Source organism: Chiloscyllium plagiosum, chromosome 31, assembly GCF_004010195.1.
Source record: "Chiloscyllium plagiosum isolate BGI_BamShark_2017 chromosome 31, ASM401019v2, whole genome shotgun sequence".
In the NCBI taxonomy this organism is placed as follows: Eukaryota; Metazoa; Chordata; class Chondrichthyes; order Orectolobiformes; family Hemiscylliidae; genus Chiloscyllium; species Chiloscyllium plagiosum.
The window spans coordinates 44,578,157-44,592,112 of record NC_057740.1 but is presented as its reverse complement, the minus strand read 5'-3'; the positions used below and the strand labels follow the sequence as shown (position 1 = coordinate 44,592,112).

General features: G+C 40.9%; 1 protein-coding gene across 1 annotated transcript in view; it reads right to left on the bottom strand.

Annotated features, from left to right (window-relative positions):
* Nucleotides 1-809: 809 nt before the first annotated feature.
* Nucleotides 810-13,956, bottom strand: part of LOC122565069 (gamma-interferon-inducible lysosomal thiol reductase-like) — a 54,038-nt gene continuing 40,891 nt past the window's right edge. Inside the window, exons 4-6 of the mRNA XM_043720699.1 lie at nucleotides 11,588-11,740; nucleotides 10,300-10,368; nucleotides 810-1,182 (exon numbers count right to left, since the gene is read on the bottom strand). Of these exons, the coding sequence (XP_043576634.1) occupies nucleotides 1,117-1,182; nucleotides 10,300-10,368; nucleotides 11,588-11,740 (288 nt within the window). The 3' untranslated portion in view covers nucleotides 810-1,116. The remainder of the gene's footprint in view (nucleotides 1,183-10,299; nucleotides 10,369-11,587; nucleotides 11,741-13,956) is intronic.

The window sequence follows — 13,956 nt, the reverse complement described above, 5'->3', positions numbered from 1 at the left end:
ATCTCAAAACAACTCAATTTTTACCATTATATATATTTTATTTGACTTCAGCAGATGTAGCAAAAATGTTTTTAAAAATTCATTACATGTTCAATTAAAGTAACAGGAACAAAAGATGCACAACAATTTAGATTCAACCTCAAGCATCTTGCTGTTGCACCAATTTGTATTTTGATGTTTTCTGCATCATAAACGTTTCTCCTTTCTTTCCTAAAGTAGCACCAAGAGTCTGCAACCAGATTTAACTTTATTTTCCTTATTCATTTGCGGGATAAAGGCATCACTGGCCATCCATAATGGTCCAGAGAGCAGGTAAGAGTCAACCACAACACAACAAAAGCAGAAGATGCTCAAAATACTCAGTATGTCTGGAAGCATTTGCACAGAGAGAATCAAAGTTAACATTTCAAGTTAATGATCTTTCATCAGAATTGCTTCTTTCCTCACAGATGCTAACTGATTGAGTAATTCTGGTATCTTCTAACTTTTAATTCAGATTTCTAGCATCTGATTAATTTTGCTTTGGTTTTACTCACGTTGCAAAAACAGAATTCAATTTTTAATTAATATCTTTGGGATGGCATAGTGACTCAGTGGTTAGTACTGCTGCGTCACAGCACCAAGGACCCGGGTTTGATTCCACCCTTAGGTGACTGTCTGTGCAGAGTTTGCACATTCTCCGTGTGTCTGCGTATGTTTCCTCCGGGTGCTCTGGTTTCTTCCCACAATCCAAAAGATGTCAGGTGAATTGGCCATGCTAAATTGTCCATAGTGTTCAGGAATGTATAGGTTAGGTGCTTTAGTTAGGGGTAAATGTAGGATAATGGGGAATGGGTTTCAGTGTGATAGTCTTCGGAGGGTCGCTGTGGACTTGTAGGGCTGTAGGGCCTGTTTCCACACTGTAGGGATTCGCAGATCTTCTTGTTTGTTCGGCAGCTCATGAGAGCCAGGGGTACTCCAGAAAAGTTCAGTAGAAAACCCAAGTAGTTATAATCAATGTTCCTCAGCCACTTTCAAGCATTTCACAGCAAAGATTACTCCTGGCCTTCCAGGTAATAACATGCATCATTGCTTCCAGAGAGATGGAGTTTTATTGAAGTCATAATACAGCCACGATTAGATCATACATTTAGGAAATGAGTTTAATCCTTTAGGTTTTGCACAAGCCTTTGGCTTCACACCCTGTAAAATAAAATGATTTTGAACATCTATCACAGCAACAAAATCCCAACAGATTCATAGTTAACATATCAGCCACCTGACTTTGTGACAACAGCAATAACTGAAGCAATGGGTTACCCTCTCGTTCAATCACTTTTCCAAATGACAATTTATTCAGTGATGAATTCATGAGAATCAAAATAGTTTAAGCATTGCGCTAATCCTGGTGTCTGATTACACCAAACCTCGAGAGATCCTCACTGTGTGGGATGGACAAATTGCCAGAGGCAGACACTAACCCACAGGGGAGATTAATGGGAGATTTGAAAGTCCTATTAAATGCCTATTTTAGGGATTGTTGATTTAACCTCTTAATATCATTTCCTAGTTCACTCCACAATGTCATTGGGATAGATGTCATTGGCAATGTGGCAGTCATCATTGGGTGCTTCAATTTACAGAGGTGCATATTATTGTAGGAGTTAAAAAACAGATCCCTAATCTCCAGACTCAGGTTTTATCAGATGCTCCTCAGGAGAGTTAGTGGTTAATTATAGTATCCCGAGGTAGATGTCCAAAACGATTGCAAAAATCAACAGCGAAAGAGGTCTGCTTGCTAGTGGCAGTATGCTTCCCAAGCAAGGAGAACATGATAACGTAGCATCTCCCAAGCTGCAAAACTAGACTGATTTAGGTTTATCTGGTTTGGTTAGTTTTGATAGATCAGCTTTGGCTGAAGTTCCCAATTCAGATTAATCACTTTCACAGAGACAGAGACACACACACACACACATGCACACATACACACATAGCAGGCGAGAGAGAGTCCGATAAAAGTGATAGCAACTGAATACATTATTGCAGTATGGGGGATAAAGTTAGGGGAATAGGTAGCAGAAAAAAAGTAATTGGGGCAGATATTGCACAACCCAAGTGAATAAACATTTTATTCACCAATTGTCATCTCTTAACAATCTCCTATTTTAATCATTCCACCATTCAAAACTACACTTTCAGGTGTCTCCGCCCTAGGCTGTACAATTCCCTCCATAAACGCCTCTTTTCTTTTCGATTTTAAGATACTCCCTAAAACTTGCTAATAAAAGATTTGATCATCTGGCATAATGTCTCCCCATGTGACTCAGTGCCAAAATGTTTTTAAAAAAGTTATGTTTGGCTATGACTTGTATTTATATCATATTTTTCCCAACATGAGCTGTTTGGAATTGAGCCACAGGCCTCAGAGTCAAGTGAGAGGCCCAAGCAGCAGTTAGAACAAAACATGGAAAATAGAAGCAACAATAGGCTATTAGATACCTCCATTCAACACAATCATGGCTGAGCTTCTAACTCCACTCTATTTTCTCAACAAGTTTTCATTTCCTTGAATCCCTTAAAGATCAAAGATTTGTCTTTCAACCTGTACTATATTCAACAATAAAGCATCCACAGTCATAGAACATAGAACAGTACAGGCCCTTTGGCCCTCTATGTTGTGCCAACTTTTTATCCTACTCTCAGATAAAATTAACTTACATACCCTTCATTTTACTACCGTCCATGTGTCTATCCAAGAGTCACTTAAATGTATCTGGCTGTATGCAAACAGTGGTAGATGCACAGTTTGTACTGCCAGCAGTGGTAGTAAAGAGCCAACATCTGACATCTCCCCTCAACCTTCCTCCAATCACCTTAGAATTATGTTCCTTTGTGATTGTCATTTCTGCTGTGGGAAAAAGTCTCTAACTATTTGGGTAGAGATCTTTAAAGACTCAAAACATTCTGGAGAAAGAAGTTTCTCTTCATCTCCGTTGTAAATGTCCTGGTAAGGTCTGCCTAAACCTGGAGTTACTGTAAATAAACTTATTTGGACATGTAATGGCACATCTCTACAGAGGTGGGATTTGAACCCTGGACTCCTGGTCCAGACATTGAGACACTACACTTGCATCACAAGGTCACTTTCTTATCCCCAGACTAGTTTGGCTGCAAACTACCTAAACCCTGTATAATTGTAATAATATTTCCTTATTCCTGTACTCTAACCTCTTACATTGAAGGCTAACATACCACTTGCCTTTTTGATTTTTTTGCTTGTGTTCCTTGTGCAGATATACTCAAGAACCTCCAAATGCAAGCAAAGCTGGAGTTAGTGGGAAATGGGGCAAAACTTTCCACTGGTTGGAATCATAACTGGGGCATAGGAAGATTGTTGAGATTGTTAGAGGTTAGTAATCTTTGTTCCAGGACATCTCTGCAGAGTGACAAGCTGCACTGTGGCACAGCAGTTAGCATTGTTGCCTCACAGCACCAGTGACGTGGATTTAATTTCAATCTTGGGTGACTTTATGTGCGCCGTTTGAATGTTCTCCCAGTGTCTTCACAATGTGTTCCGCTTTCCTCTCAGTCCAAAGATGTGCAGGTTAGGTGGATTGGCCATGATAAAAATTGTCCCATAGTGTCCAGGGATGTGCAGGCTTTGAGGGTTAGCCATGGGAAATGCTGGGTTTCAAGGATAGGATGGAGTTTGGGAATGGGTGCGATGTTCTTCGGAGAGCTGGTACAGACTTGATGGGTAAGTGGCCTCTTTATGAGCATCAGAAGTGGGGATGTTCACCAATTATTGCACAACGTTTAGCACCGTTTGCAATTCCTCAGATACTAAAGCAGTCTATGTTGAAATGCAACAAAATCTAGACAATATCCAGGTTTAGGTTGTCAAGTGGCAAGTAACATTTGCACCAACTTCATCTCCAACACAAAATCATCCAACCACAACCCATTGACATCCAATGGCACGGTCATCACCAAATCCTTGACTTTCACCATACTAGGGACTACCATTGACCAGAAACTGAACTGGATTAGCTGTATAGGTAAAATGGCCACAACAGCAGGTCAGTGGCATGCACAAAGGGTCAGATAGAAATTTATCTATGTTCATTGACAATTCAAAGCTGGTAGATATGCAGACTCTGAAGAGGATGCAAAGACACTGCAAAGAGATACAGACAAGAGGCGACAAGGAGACTGATGGAGTGTAAAGAAGTTGGGGAAGTGAGAGGTTGCTCACTTTAGTCATAATAATGGAAAAGCAGAAGAATTGTACCTTTTCTTTATCCATTTATAGGATGTGGGTGTTGCTGGCTGGGCCAGCATTTATTACCTGTCCTTAGTTGCCCTTGAGAAGGTGGTGGTGAGCTGCCTTTGTGAACTGTTGCAGTCTGTGTGCTGTATGCACACCCACAACACCCTCAGGGTGGGAATTCCAGGGTTTTACACACCGACAGTGACAGAACAGTGATATATTTCCAAATCAAGTTGATAAACTTGAAAGGGTGCAGAAAAGGATGTTGTCAGGGTTGGAGGGTAGCTATGGGGAGAGGCTGAATAGCTAGGGCTATTTTCCCTGGAGCATCAGACGCTAGGTTTATAAAATCACAAGAGGCATGGTAGGGTTGTCATTAGACCCTTAATTCTAGATTTTTTACTGTACTAAAATTCCACTATCTGCCATGGTAGGATTTGAACCCGGATGTGGGCGGCACGGTAGCACAGCGGTTAGCACTGCTGCTTCACAGCGCCAGAGACCCGGGTTCAATTCCCGCCTCAGGCGACTCTCTGTGTGGAGTTTGCACATTCTCCCCGTGTCTGTGTGGGTTTCCTCCGGGTGGTCCGGTTTCCTCCCACAATCCAAAAATGTGCAGGTTAGGTGAATTGGCCATGCTAAATTGCCCGTAGTGTTAGGTGAAGGGATAAATGTAGGAGAATGGGTCTGGGTTGGTTACGCTTCGGCGGGTCGGTGTGGACTTGTTGGGCCGAAGGGCCTGTTTCCACACTGTAAGTAATCTAAAAAAAAAAAATTTCTGGGTCATGGGCTGAGTTTCTGGATTAATAGTCCAGTAACAACACTGTGAGGCCGTTGCCTCCCCGAGTGTGCAGAAAATATTTTGCTCATGGGATGTAGGCACCTATGGCTAGGCCAGAATTTAATGACCATCTCCAACTGCCCTACATTGGAATGATTTGCTCAGTAACTTCAGAGGGCAATTAAGAGTTAGCGATTTTTGAGAAGATTTGTAGCTCAGGTTGATGATAAGTCTGTAAGTTTGCTCGCTGAGCTGGAAGGTTTGTTTTCAGACGTTTCATCACCATACTAGGTAACATCATCACTGAGAGTCTCTGGTAAAGCATTGGTGATATGTCCTGCCTCTCTATTTATAGGTCTTGGTTTCTTAAGGTGAGTGTTGTCATTTCTGATTCTTTTTTTCAAGGGAAGGTCGATAGGGTCCAAATCGATGTGTTTATTGATGGAGTTCTGGTTAGAATGCCGTGTCTCTAAGAATCCTCGCACGCGTCTTTGTTTCGCCTGTCCTAGGATGTGTGTGTTGTCCCAGTCAAAGTGGTGTCCTTCTTTGACTATATGTATAGAAACTAGTGAGAGTGGATCGTGTCTTTTGGTGGCCAGTTGGTGTTCGTGTATCCTGTTGGCAAGTCTTCTGCTAGTTTATTCAATGTAGTGTTTTTTACAGTTCTTGCAAGGTATCTTGTAAATGACGTTAGTTTTGCTGGTAGTATTTAATGGATCCTTTAGGTTCATTAGTTGCTATTTAAATGTATTGGTAGGTTTGTGGATGATCATGATGCCAAGGGGTCTGAGTCTGGAAGTCATTTCTGATATGTCTTTGATGTAAGGTAATATGGCTCTAGTTTTGGTTGCATTGTGTCTGTTTGTTTGGGTATGTTTCTGAGGAATTGGCAGATTGTGTTTATTGGGTACCCATTTTTCATGAAAATGTTGTATAGATACTTTTCTTCTGCTTTTTGTAGTTCTTGGGTGCTTCAGTGTGATATAGCTTATTGAAACAATGTCTTGATGTAGCTCCATTTGTGGGTGTTGGGATGATTGCTTCTGAAGTATATGGTCCATTTGTGTTGTTTTTTCTGTAGATGCTGGTTTGAAGCTCTCCATTAACTGTACGTTCAACTGTCATGTCTAGGAATGGGAGTATGTTGTCATTCTCCTCCTCTTTTGTGAACTGCCAAGATATTGTTGATGGTGTTGTATGTTTCCTCTAATTTGTTCCATTTGTGATGATGAAGGTGTCAGCGATGTAGCGGACCCAAAGTTTGGATTGGATAGATGGGAGGGCAGCTCGTTCAAATCTCTGCATTGCTGCTTCCACTATGAGCCCAGACATTGGTGATTCCATGGATGTACCATTGGCTTGTTTGTAGGTTTTGTTATTGAATGTGAAGTGGGTGGTGAGGCACAGGTCCACCAGCTTGAGGATGTTGTCTTTGCTGATGAGGTTGGTGCTGTCTGGTGTATGTGGTCCTGGTTTCTGAGTAGTAATACCAGTGTTTCATTGGCCAGGTTGATGTTAATGCATGTGAAAAGGGCTGTAATGTTAAAGGAGACCATTATTTTGTCCTCTTCTATCTTGGTGTCTTTGATGGTGTTCAGGAATTCGTGGGTGGAGTGAAAGGAGAGGTGTGAATCTTCATTTAGGTGTTTTAGTTTTTGGTGGAGTTCTTTGTAGTCTTTATGTTGGTGTATCAGGTAGGGAGGCTATGGGTCTGAGGGAGGCCCCCTGGTTGTGTATTTTTGGTAATTCACAGAAGCGTGGTGTGTTGGATCCATCTGGTTCCATGTTTTGGAAGTCTGTCCTGTTTAATTCTCCTGATTTTATTAGTGTTAAAAAGGATGAGATTCTGTTTAATAGCTGTGTGCTTGGGTCTATCGCCACCTGCTGGTAAGTGTCAGTATCTGCAAGCAGAGCATTTGCCTTTTTAAGATAGTTGGATTTTCAAAAAAATAACGATCATGCGCCCCTTGTGTGCAGGTAGGATAACAATGTTTTTGTCTTTAACTTTTTCTAAGACTTTATTTTCTTGAGCAGTAATGTGTTTTCTTCCTTTTTTCGACCTAATGGGACATACCATCAGCGCTTCACCAGAGACTCTCTGATGACCTTACTTAGCATGATGATAAAACATCTGAAAACAAACCTTCAAGATCAGCAAGGCAATTAAAGGTATACCATTTTGCTATGGGCCCAGAATCACATGTAGGTCAGACTGAGAAAAGATGGCAAATTTTCTTCCCTAAAGAATAGTAGCATACTAGTTGGGTTTTATGACAATGGAAACACAGCCACAATTGGGCTAGCTCTTAATTCCAGATTTTTGTTGAAATCAGATTTAACCATTGACCTGGTCATTGATGACAGAAAAAGAGGTGGAGGGCATGCCCATCTCGATCAATGGTGCTGATGTGGAGATGGCTGAGAATGTCATGTGATGATCACCAACCATCTGCTAACACAACAGTCAAGAAAGCACAACAATGTCTCTACTTCCTCAGGAGGCTAAGGATATTCAGCATGCCTGTAAAGACTCCTACCAATTTTTATAGATAGAATCATAGAATCCCTACAGTGTGGAAGCAGGTAATTTGGCCCATTGAGTCTATACCTACTTCCAAAGAGCAACCCATCCTATTATGCTCCATTTCCCATGGACAACACACCTAACCAGCATATCTTTGGACTGTGGGAGGAAACTGCAGCATCCAGAAGAAACCCACGCAGACTCGGGGAGGATGTGCAAAGTCCAACATGAATGCACCATAGAAAGCATTCTTTCTGGATGCATCTTGGCTTGGTATGGCACCTGCTCTGCCCAGCACAATGAGAAACTACAGAGAGTTGTGAACACAGCTCAGTCCGTCACACAAACCAACCTTCCAACCATTGACTCCATCTACACTTCTCACTGCCTCAGGAAGGCAGCCAACATCAAAGACCCCTCCCACCCTGGTTATAACCTCTTTCAAACTCTTCCATCAGGCAAAAGACACAAACGCTTAAACACACATACCAAGAGATTCAAGAACAGCTTCTTTCCACTGTTATTAAACTTCTGACTGGATCTCTCAAATTTTAAACTTAACATTGATCTTGCTCTTTGTGCACCTTGTCTGCAGCAATAACATTGCATGCTTTGCTCTGTTCTATTACCCTAATGCACTTTGTATGTTGTGATCTGTCTATAGTGCACACAAAACATTTTTTTGTATCTAGGTACATGTGACAACAATAAATCAAATCAATAAGCATGGATTATGGCCTTACAGATTTAAATCCATATCCCCAGAACATTATAGCCTAGGCCTCAGGATTTCCAATCCAGTCACATGACTACAATGTCATTGTTTCCTCTAAATGGTTTTAGGCGATCAAAGATTTCAGTTTTGTGGATGGATTGGTAAAGCTGGAACTTTTCTACTTAGGGGAAGGGTTGAGAGAAGATTGAACAGAGGTATGCAATAATAAGGGGTCTGGGCAGAGTCAATAAAGAAATTATTTCAGATTTGGCAGAAGGAATTGGAACTAGAGAATATCAATTTAAGGATATTGATAAAGAAGCAGTAGTGACATGAAGAAAATCATTCTTTATCAAGCACCAATCGTAAGGAATCCCTTGACGGTTGCTATATTTGATGACACAATAATAAATAGAAAAACAAATTGAAAATAGGACATAAGGAAGTTAAAAAGGGGTATAGATAGGTTTGTTGGATAAAGGTGTGGTATGTAGCGTATAATACAGGAAAATGTGAAATGATCAATTTTGGCAGGAAAAATAGAATAAAGCATATTAACTAAGTGGTGAGATATCACAGAGTCAGAAAGTCAGAGATGTACAGCACAGAAACAGATCCTTCAGTCCAACTCATCCATGCCAACCAGATATCCTAAATTAGGCTCATCCCATTTGCTAGCATTTAGCCCATATCCCCCTAAACCCTTCCTATCCAGATGTCTTTTAAATGTTGTAATTGTACCAGCCTCACCACTTCCTCTGGCAGCTCATTCCATACACACACCACACTGCGTGAAAAGGTTATCTTTTAAGTCCTTTTAAATCTTTAAGCTCTGAGATGCTAAGGAATCTGGGTGTTGTGTGTATACTTCGTTAATGTAAAGTGTGCAGATCTTAAATAATTAGGAAAATTAATAAAATGTTATAATTTATTGTGAGGGAAATTGAATATACCTGTACAAAAGTAGAGGGTTAAGCTTCAGTTACACAGGGCACTAGTGAAACCACAACTGAAATACTGTGTGAAATATTTGTCATCTTATTCAGGGAAAGATGATACTGCTTTGAAGGCAGTTCAGAAAAGGATACAAGACTAATACCTAGAAAGAGTGGGTTGTCCTATGAAGAAAGGCTGGACAGGCTTGGCTTGTTATCCATAAAGTGTTTACAGGAGTGAGAAGTAATTATATTGAAACATACCAGATCATGAATGCTCTTGGCAGATTGTACATAAAGGGGATGTTTGTGGGAGACTCTAGGACAAGGGGTCATTATAAAATCAGGGATTACTCAATTAAGACAGAGATGAAAGCATTTTTTTCCTCTCACAGCTTTGAGAGTCTTTCTTCCGGTAAAGGTGGTGGAAGTAGAGATGAACTGATTCTCAATAAGCAAGGGCTAAAAGGTTAATGAGGGAGGGGGTTTGACAGAAATGTGGAGTTGAAGTTACAGTCTTATTAATTAGCAGAGCAGATTCAAGGGGTCAAACGGCTGAGCCCTGCTCTAAATTCACGCATTAAAAATGTTCGCATGAACTCTTCCACCAGGCAGAAGATACTATGTTTGAACACATTCACCAACAGGTTCAATCATAGCTTCTTCCTTGCCACTGATGAATGGACTCTCTAACTTCAAATAATGTTAACCTTGTTAATGTTGGTCTTGCTTTGCGCACCTCCTGTGCAGTATAACCTTGCATACCTCACTGTCTAATTACCCCATTATCTGTATGTCCTTGTTTGCTATAATCTGCCTGCACTGCTTGCAAAACAAAGCTTTTCACTGCACCTAAGTAAACATGACTACAATAAATCAGATCAAATCAAAGAACACAAAAGGATGAATGGCATCCTCCTATGCTGTGAATATTCTACGATTCTCTGAAATCAAGTTTAATTAAATGTGTCATTTGCACAAAAACACACAAAATTCCTTGAGCAGCACTCAGTGTTTACACCAACTAGAGGGAAATAGCATTTCATGTATCTGTAAAGTCACTGAACTTCAAGAAGCAAGAGATGGGTCACTCACCGAATAAGTGTTGCAAATGAGATTGAAGAGTGAATTCATAGCCTCATCCTCCAAATCTTCAGTGTGCTTCTGTAAAAAAGATTGGAATTTGAACACCATAACAGAATACTCAAAAGGGAACTCAATAATAAAATGTAAATTCTTTTCGGAATTACGTGTGGCCAGTGCAAGGGGCAGTGAGGGTGACAAAACCGAAATGTGGAGGGTGGAGGAGAGAGTGTGAAGACAGTTTGTATAAGTAAGCCTGGATTTACCAGTGACTACTGTTTTTAATGGGAAGTATAAGCTTGATGCCAGCATTTTGTTTGTGGTAAACACCTCATGTTGCTACAGATATCTGCCTATTGCACAAATGTTAAAAAAAAATCACACAAAACCAGGTTATAGTCCAATGGGTTTATTTGGAAGCACTAGCTTTCGGAAAGCTGCTCTTTTATCAGGTTGTCACAATTATTGCCAAAGTGAGTAATGTGGACTTTAAATTTCAGTGCTGATGTGATTCCAAGTACATAGTTTACAAAGACTGTCAGATCACATCAAACAGCACATCCTTTTGGCTGTTCACAATAAACAAGGTCCTGACTGTATCCAACTAGCATGTACTTGCAAATCTCACAACGGAGTGCCAACATTAGATGTGATTCTGCAATTGGATAACATTTGCTGGCTAATCCTGTGTGGGGGGGGGATTAAATTAATAACAAATTTCAGATTGCCAAACACAAGTACACTGGAAGTTACACATATTCATACACAGGGCCTGTTCCTTCCAGATGTTCCTGTTTCAACTCAACATTTTAGGCAACAGCCCTTTTCTGGTTCATTTTGCAGGCAATGTTCTGTCCAGTCAGAGCCAAAATGCCTGGTTTAAAATGTAAACAAAGTCTGGTTGTTAACGGTCAATCGGCACTAATGGCTGCATTCTCCATGGTAACACCTCTACAGATCAGAGTCCACTGGCACAACCAATCAGCACTCTCCTTTCATTAGTATAATTGTTTGTTTAACTTTTGAATTAATATTTCTTCCAAAATGTTCTAATAAGTGTTAGACGACAACTTTTAACAAAATGTTCCTTTTTGAGGTAATATGCTACTTCTAATTGTGTTCGAAAGTAGACGATCTGTTTGGTATAAACAAACTGAACATACTCCTCAGAGACTGTAACTGAAGACCTTGAGACTGGAATGGCACGTGGGGTGATGACATGCACCTGTCTTAAAGGCATACTGCCTGCCTGCTCAATAATCTAAACAATAACACAATAGGAAGCATCTTTCCAACTTACTCCATTGACCAGGATCCATGGAACATAGTCATGGGGTGGATTCAGCGCTCTCGTTAGTTCTGCATTGTGATGCATCAGTTTATTTCCAAGGTCACCATTAACACAGTTTTCAATGTTGTCCCAGGGCAGTAAGGGCTCATAGACCTGGAGGCACTGCAGAGATCAAAAAGGCAGAGCTATAATTTTGAACATTTGCTCAAAATATATCAGATTTTTTCACAATGTTATTCCAGAGTGACCCTGAGGAGTTTGTAAACCAGGCCCCATTCTCAGACAAATTGGTCCCTGTTCATTGGGGCTATAACAAAATTGAGCGGGATTGTTTGGAATAAGAACTTGATGGGAAGATCAGGAACTGAACATCGGGCCACCTTAAAGAAGCAAATGGTTCGAGTACAGTCAGAGTGTATTATATTTAATGGAAATCCAAAGTTCCCTGGTTGACAATGGAGATAGAAATACATTAGAAAGAAAAGATGTGTATATGGCAGGTCCAAGGTCAAAAATACAACTAAGAATACAACAGGAACAGGAACTTTGAGAAAAGATTAGCAGGTAACATAAAGGGAAGTCCCAAAGTCTTTACTTGGCATATAAACAGTAGGGAAGTGGTTAAAATGGAGCAGGCCATATCAGAGACCAAAAAGGGGATTTACAGGTGGAGGCAGGGCCAAGGCTGACATATTAAATTAATGATAGACATTTGTCTTTACAAAACTGGAGAATGCCATCCAGACCTTGGGGAGAAAGGAGGATACTTTGGCACCAGAAGGGTAGCTTGTTAACACAAAGTTAACGAGGCACTAGGACTGATGAGATCCAAACCTTCACAAACCTTGCAAATGCATCCAAGATTTTAAAGGAAACGAAGGTAGAAATTGCAGAGGCTTTGGCAATATTTCAGTTTTCCCTGGACGCTGGGCATGTGCCAGAAGACTATTACAGCCTTGTTCAAGAAAGGTTGCAAAGATAATCCCAGCAATTACAGACCAGTTAGTTTAACTTCAGTGGTGAGGAAACATGTGGTAACAAATATTAGAACAGAATCTGTAGTCACATGGAAAAAGGTGGGTTGATTAGAAATCCATGTTGATTCTTCCTAAAGTGAAAATCATGCCAAACTAAGCATTTTTAGAAAAGATAATAGAAAGGTTTGATGAGAGTAACACTGTTGATATGGTCCACATGGGTTTCCAGAAGGTGTTTGATGCAGTGCCACACAACAGACCTGAGGATAGTTTTCGGTCATGGTATAAACGTAATGTGGACATAACATTAGCTGAGTGACAGGAAACAGAGGGTAATGGTCAATAGATATTTTTCAGACTGGAGGAAGGTTTGTCATGGACTTCCCCAGGGGTTGGTTTTGGAATTCCTGCTTCTGGATCTTGGATCAGGTGATGCTCAGAGCAGAGAAATGTGAGGTAATGCACTTTGGTTCGAAGAACCTTGAAAGACAAAATAAAATATAGGGTATAATTTTAAACTGGGTGCAGAAGCAGAGGGAGCTGGTGTATATAGAGTCTTAGAGTCATAGAGATGTACAGCATGGAAACAGACCCTTCAGTCCAACCCATCCATGCTGACCAGATATCCCAACCCAATCTAGTCCCACCTGCCAACACCTGGCCCATATCCCTCCAAACCCTTCCTATTCATATACCCATCCAAATGCCTCTTAAATGTTGCAATTGTACCAGCCTCCACCACATCCTCTGGTAGCTCATTCCATACACGTACCACCCTCTGTGTGAAAAAGTTCCCTCTTAGATCTCTTTTATATCTTTACTCTCTCACCCTAAACCTATGCCCTCTAGTTCTGGACTCCCCGACCCCAGGGAAAAGATTTTGCCTACTTACCCTATCCTTGCCCCTCATAATTTTGTAAACCTCTATAAGGTCACCCCTCATCCTCTGACACTCCAGGGAAAACAGCCCCAGCCTGTTCAGCCTCTCCCCATAGCTCAAATCCTCCAATCCTGGTGACATCCTTGTAAATCTTTTCTGAACCCTTTCAAGTTTCACAACATCTTTCTAATGGGAAGGAGACCAGAATTGCACACAATATTCCAATAGTGGCCTAACTAATGTCCTGTACAGCTGCAACATGACCTCCCAACTCCTGTACTCAATACTCTGACCAATAAAGGAAAGCATACCAAACACCTTCTTCACTATCCTATCTACCTGCGACCCCACTTTCAAGGAGCTATGAACTGCAGTCTAAGGTCTCTTTCTTCAGCAACACTCCCTAGGACCTTATCATTAAGTGTATAAGTCTTGCTAAGATTTGCTTTCCCAAAATACAGCACCTCACATTTATCTGAATTAAACTCCATCTGCCACTTCTCAGCCCATTGGCCCATCTG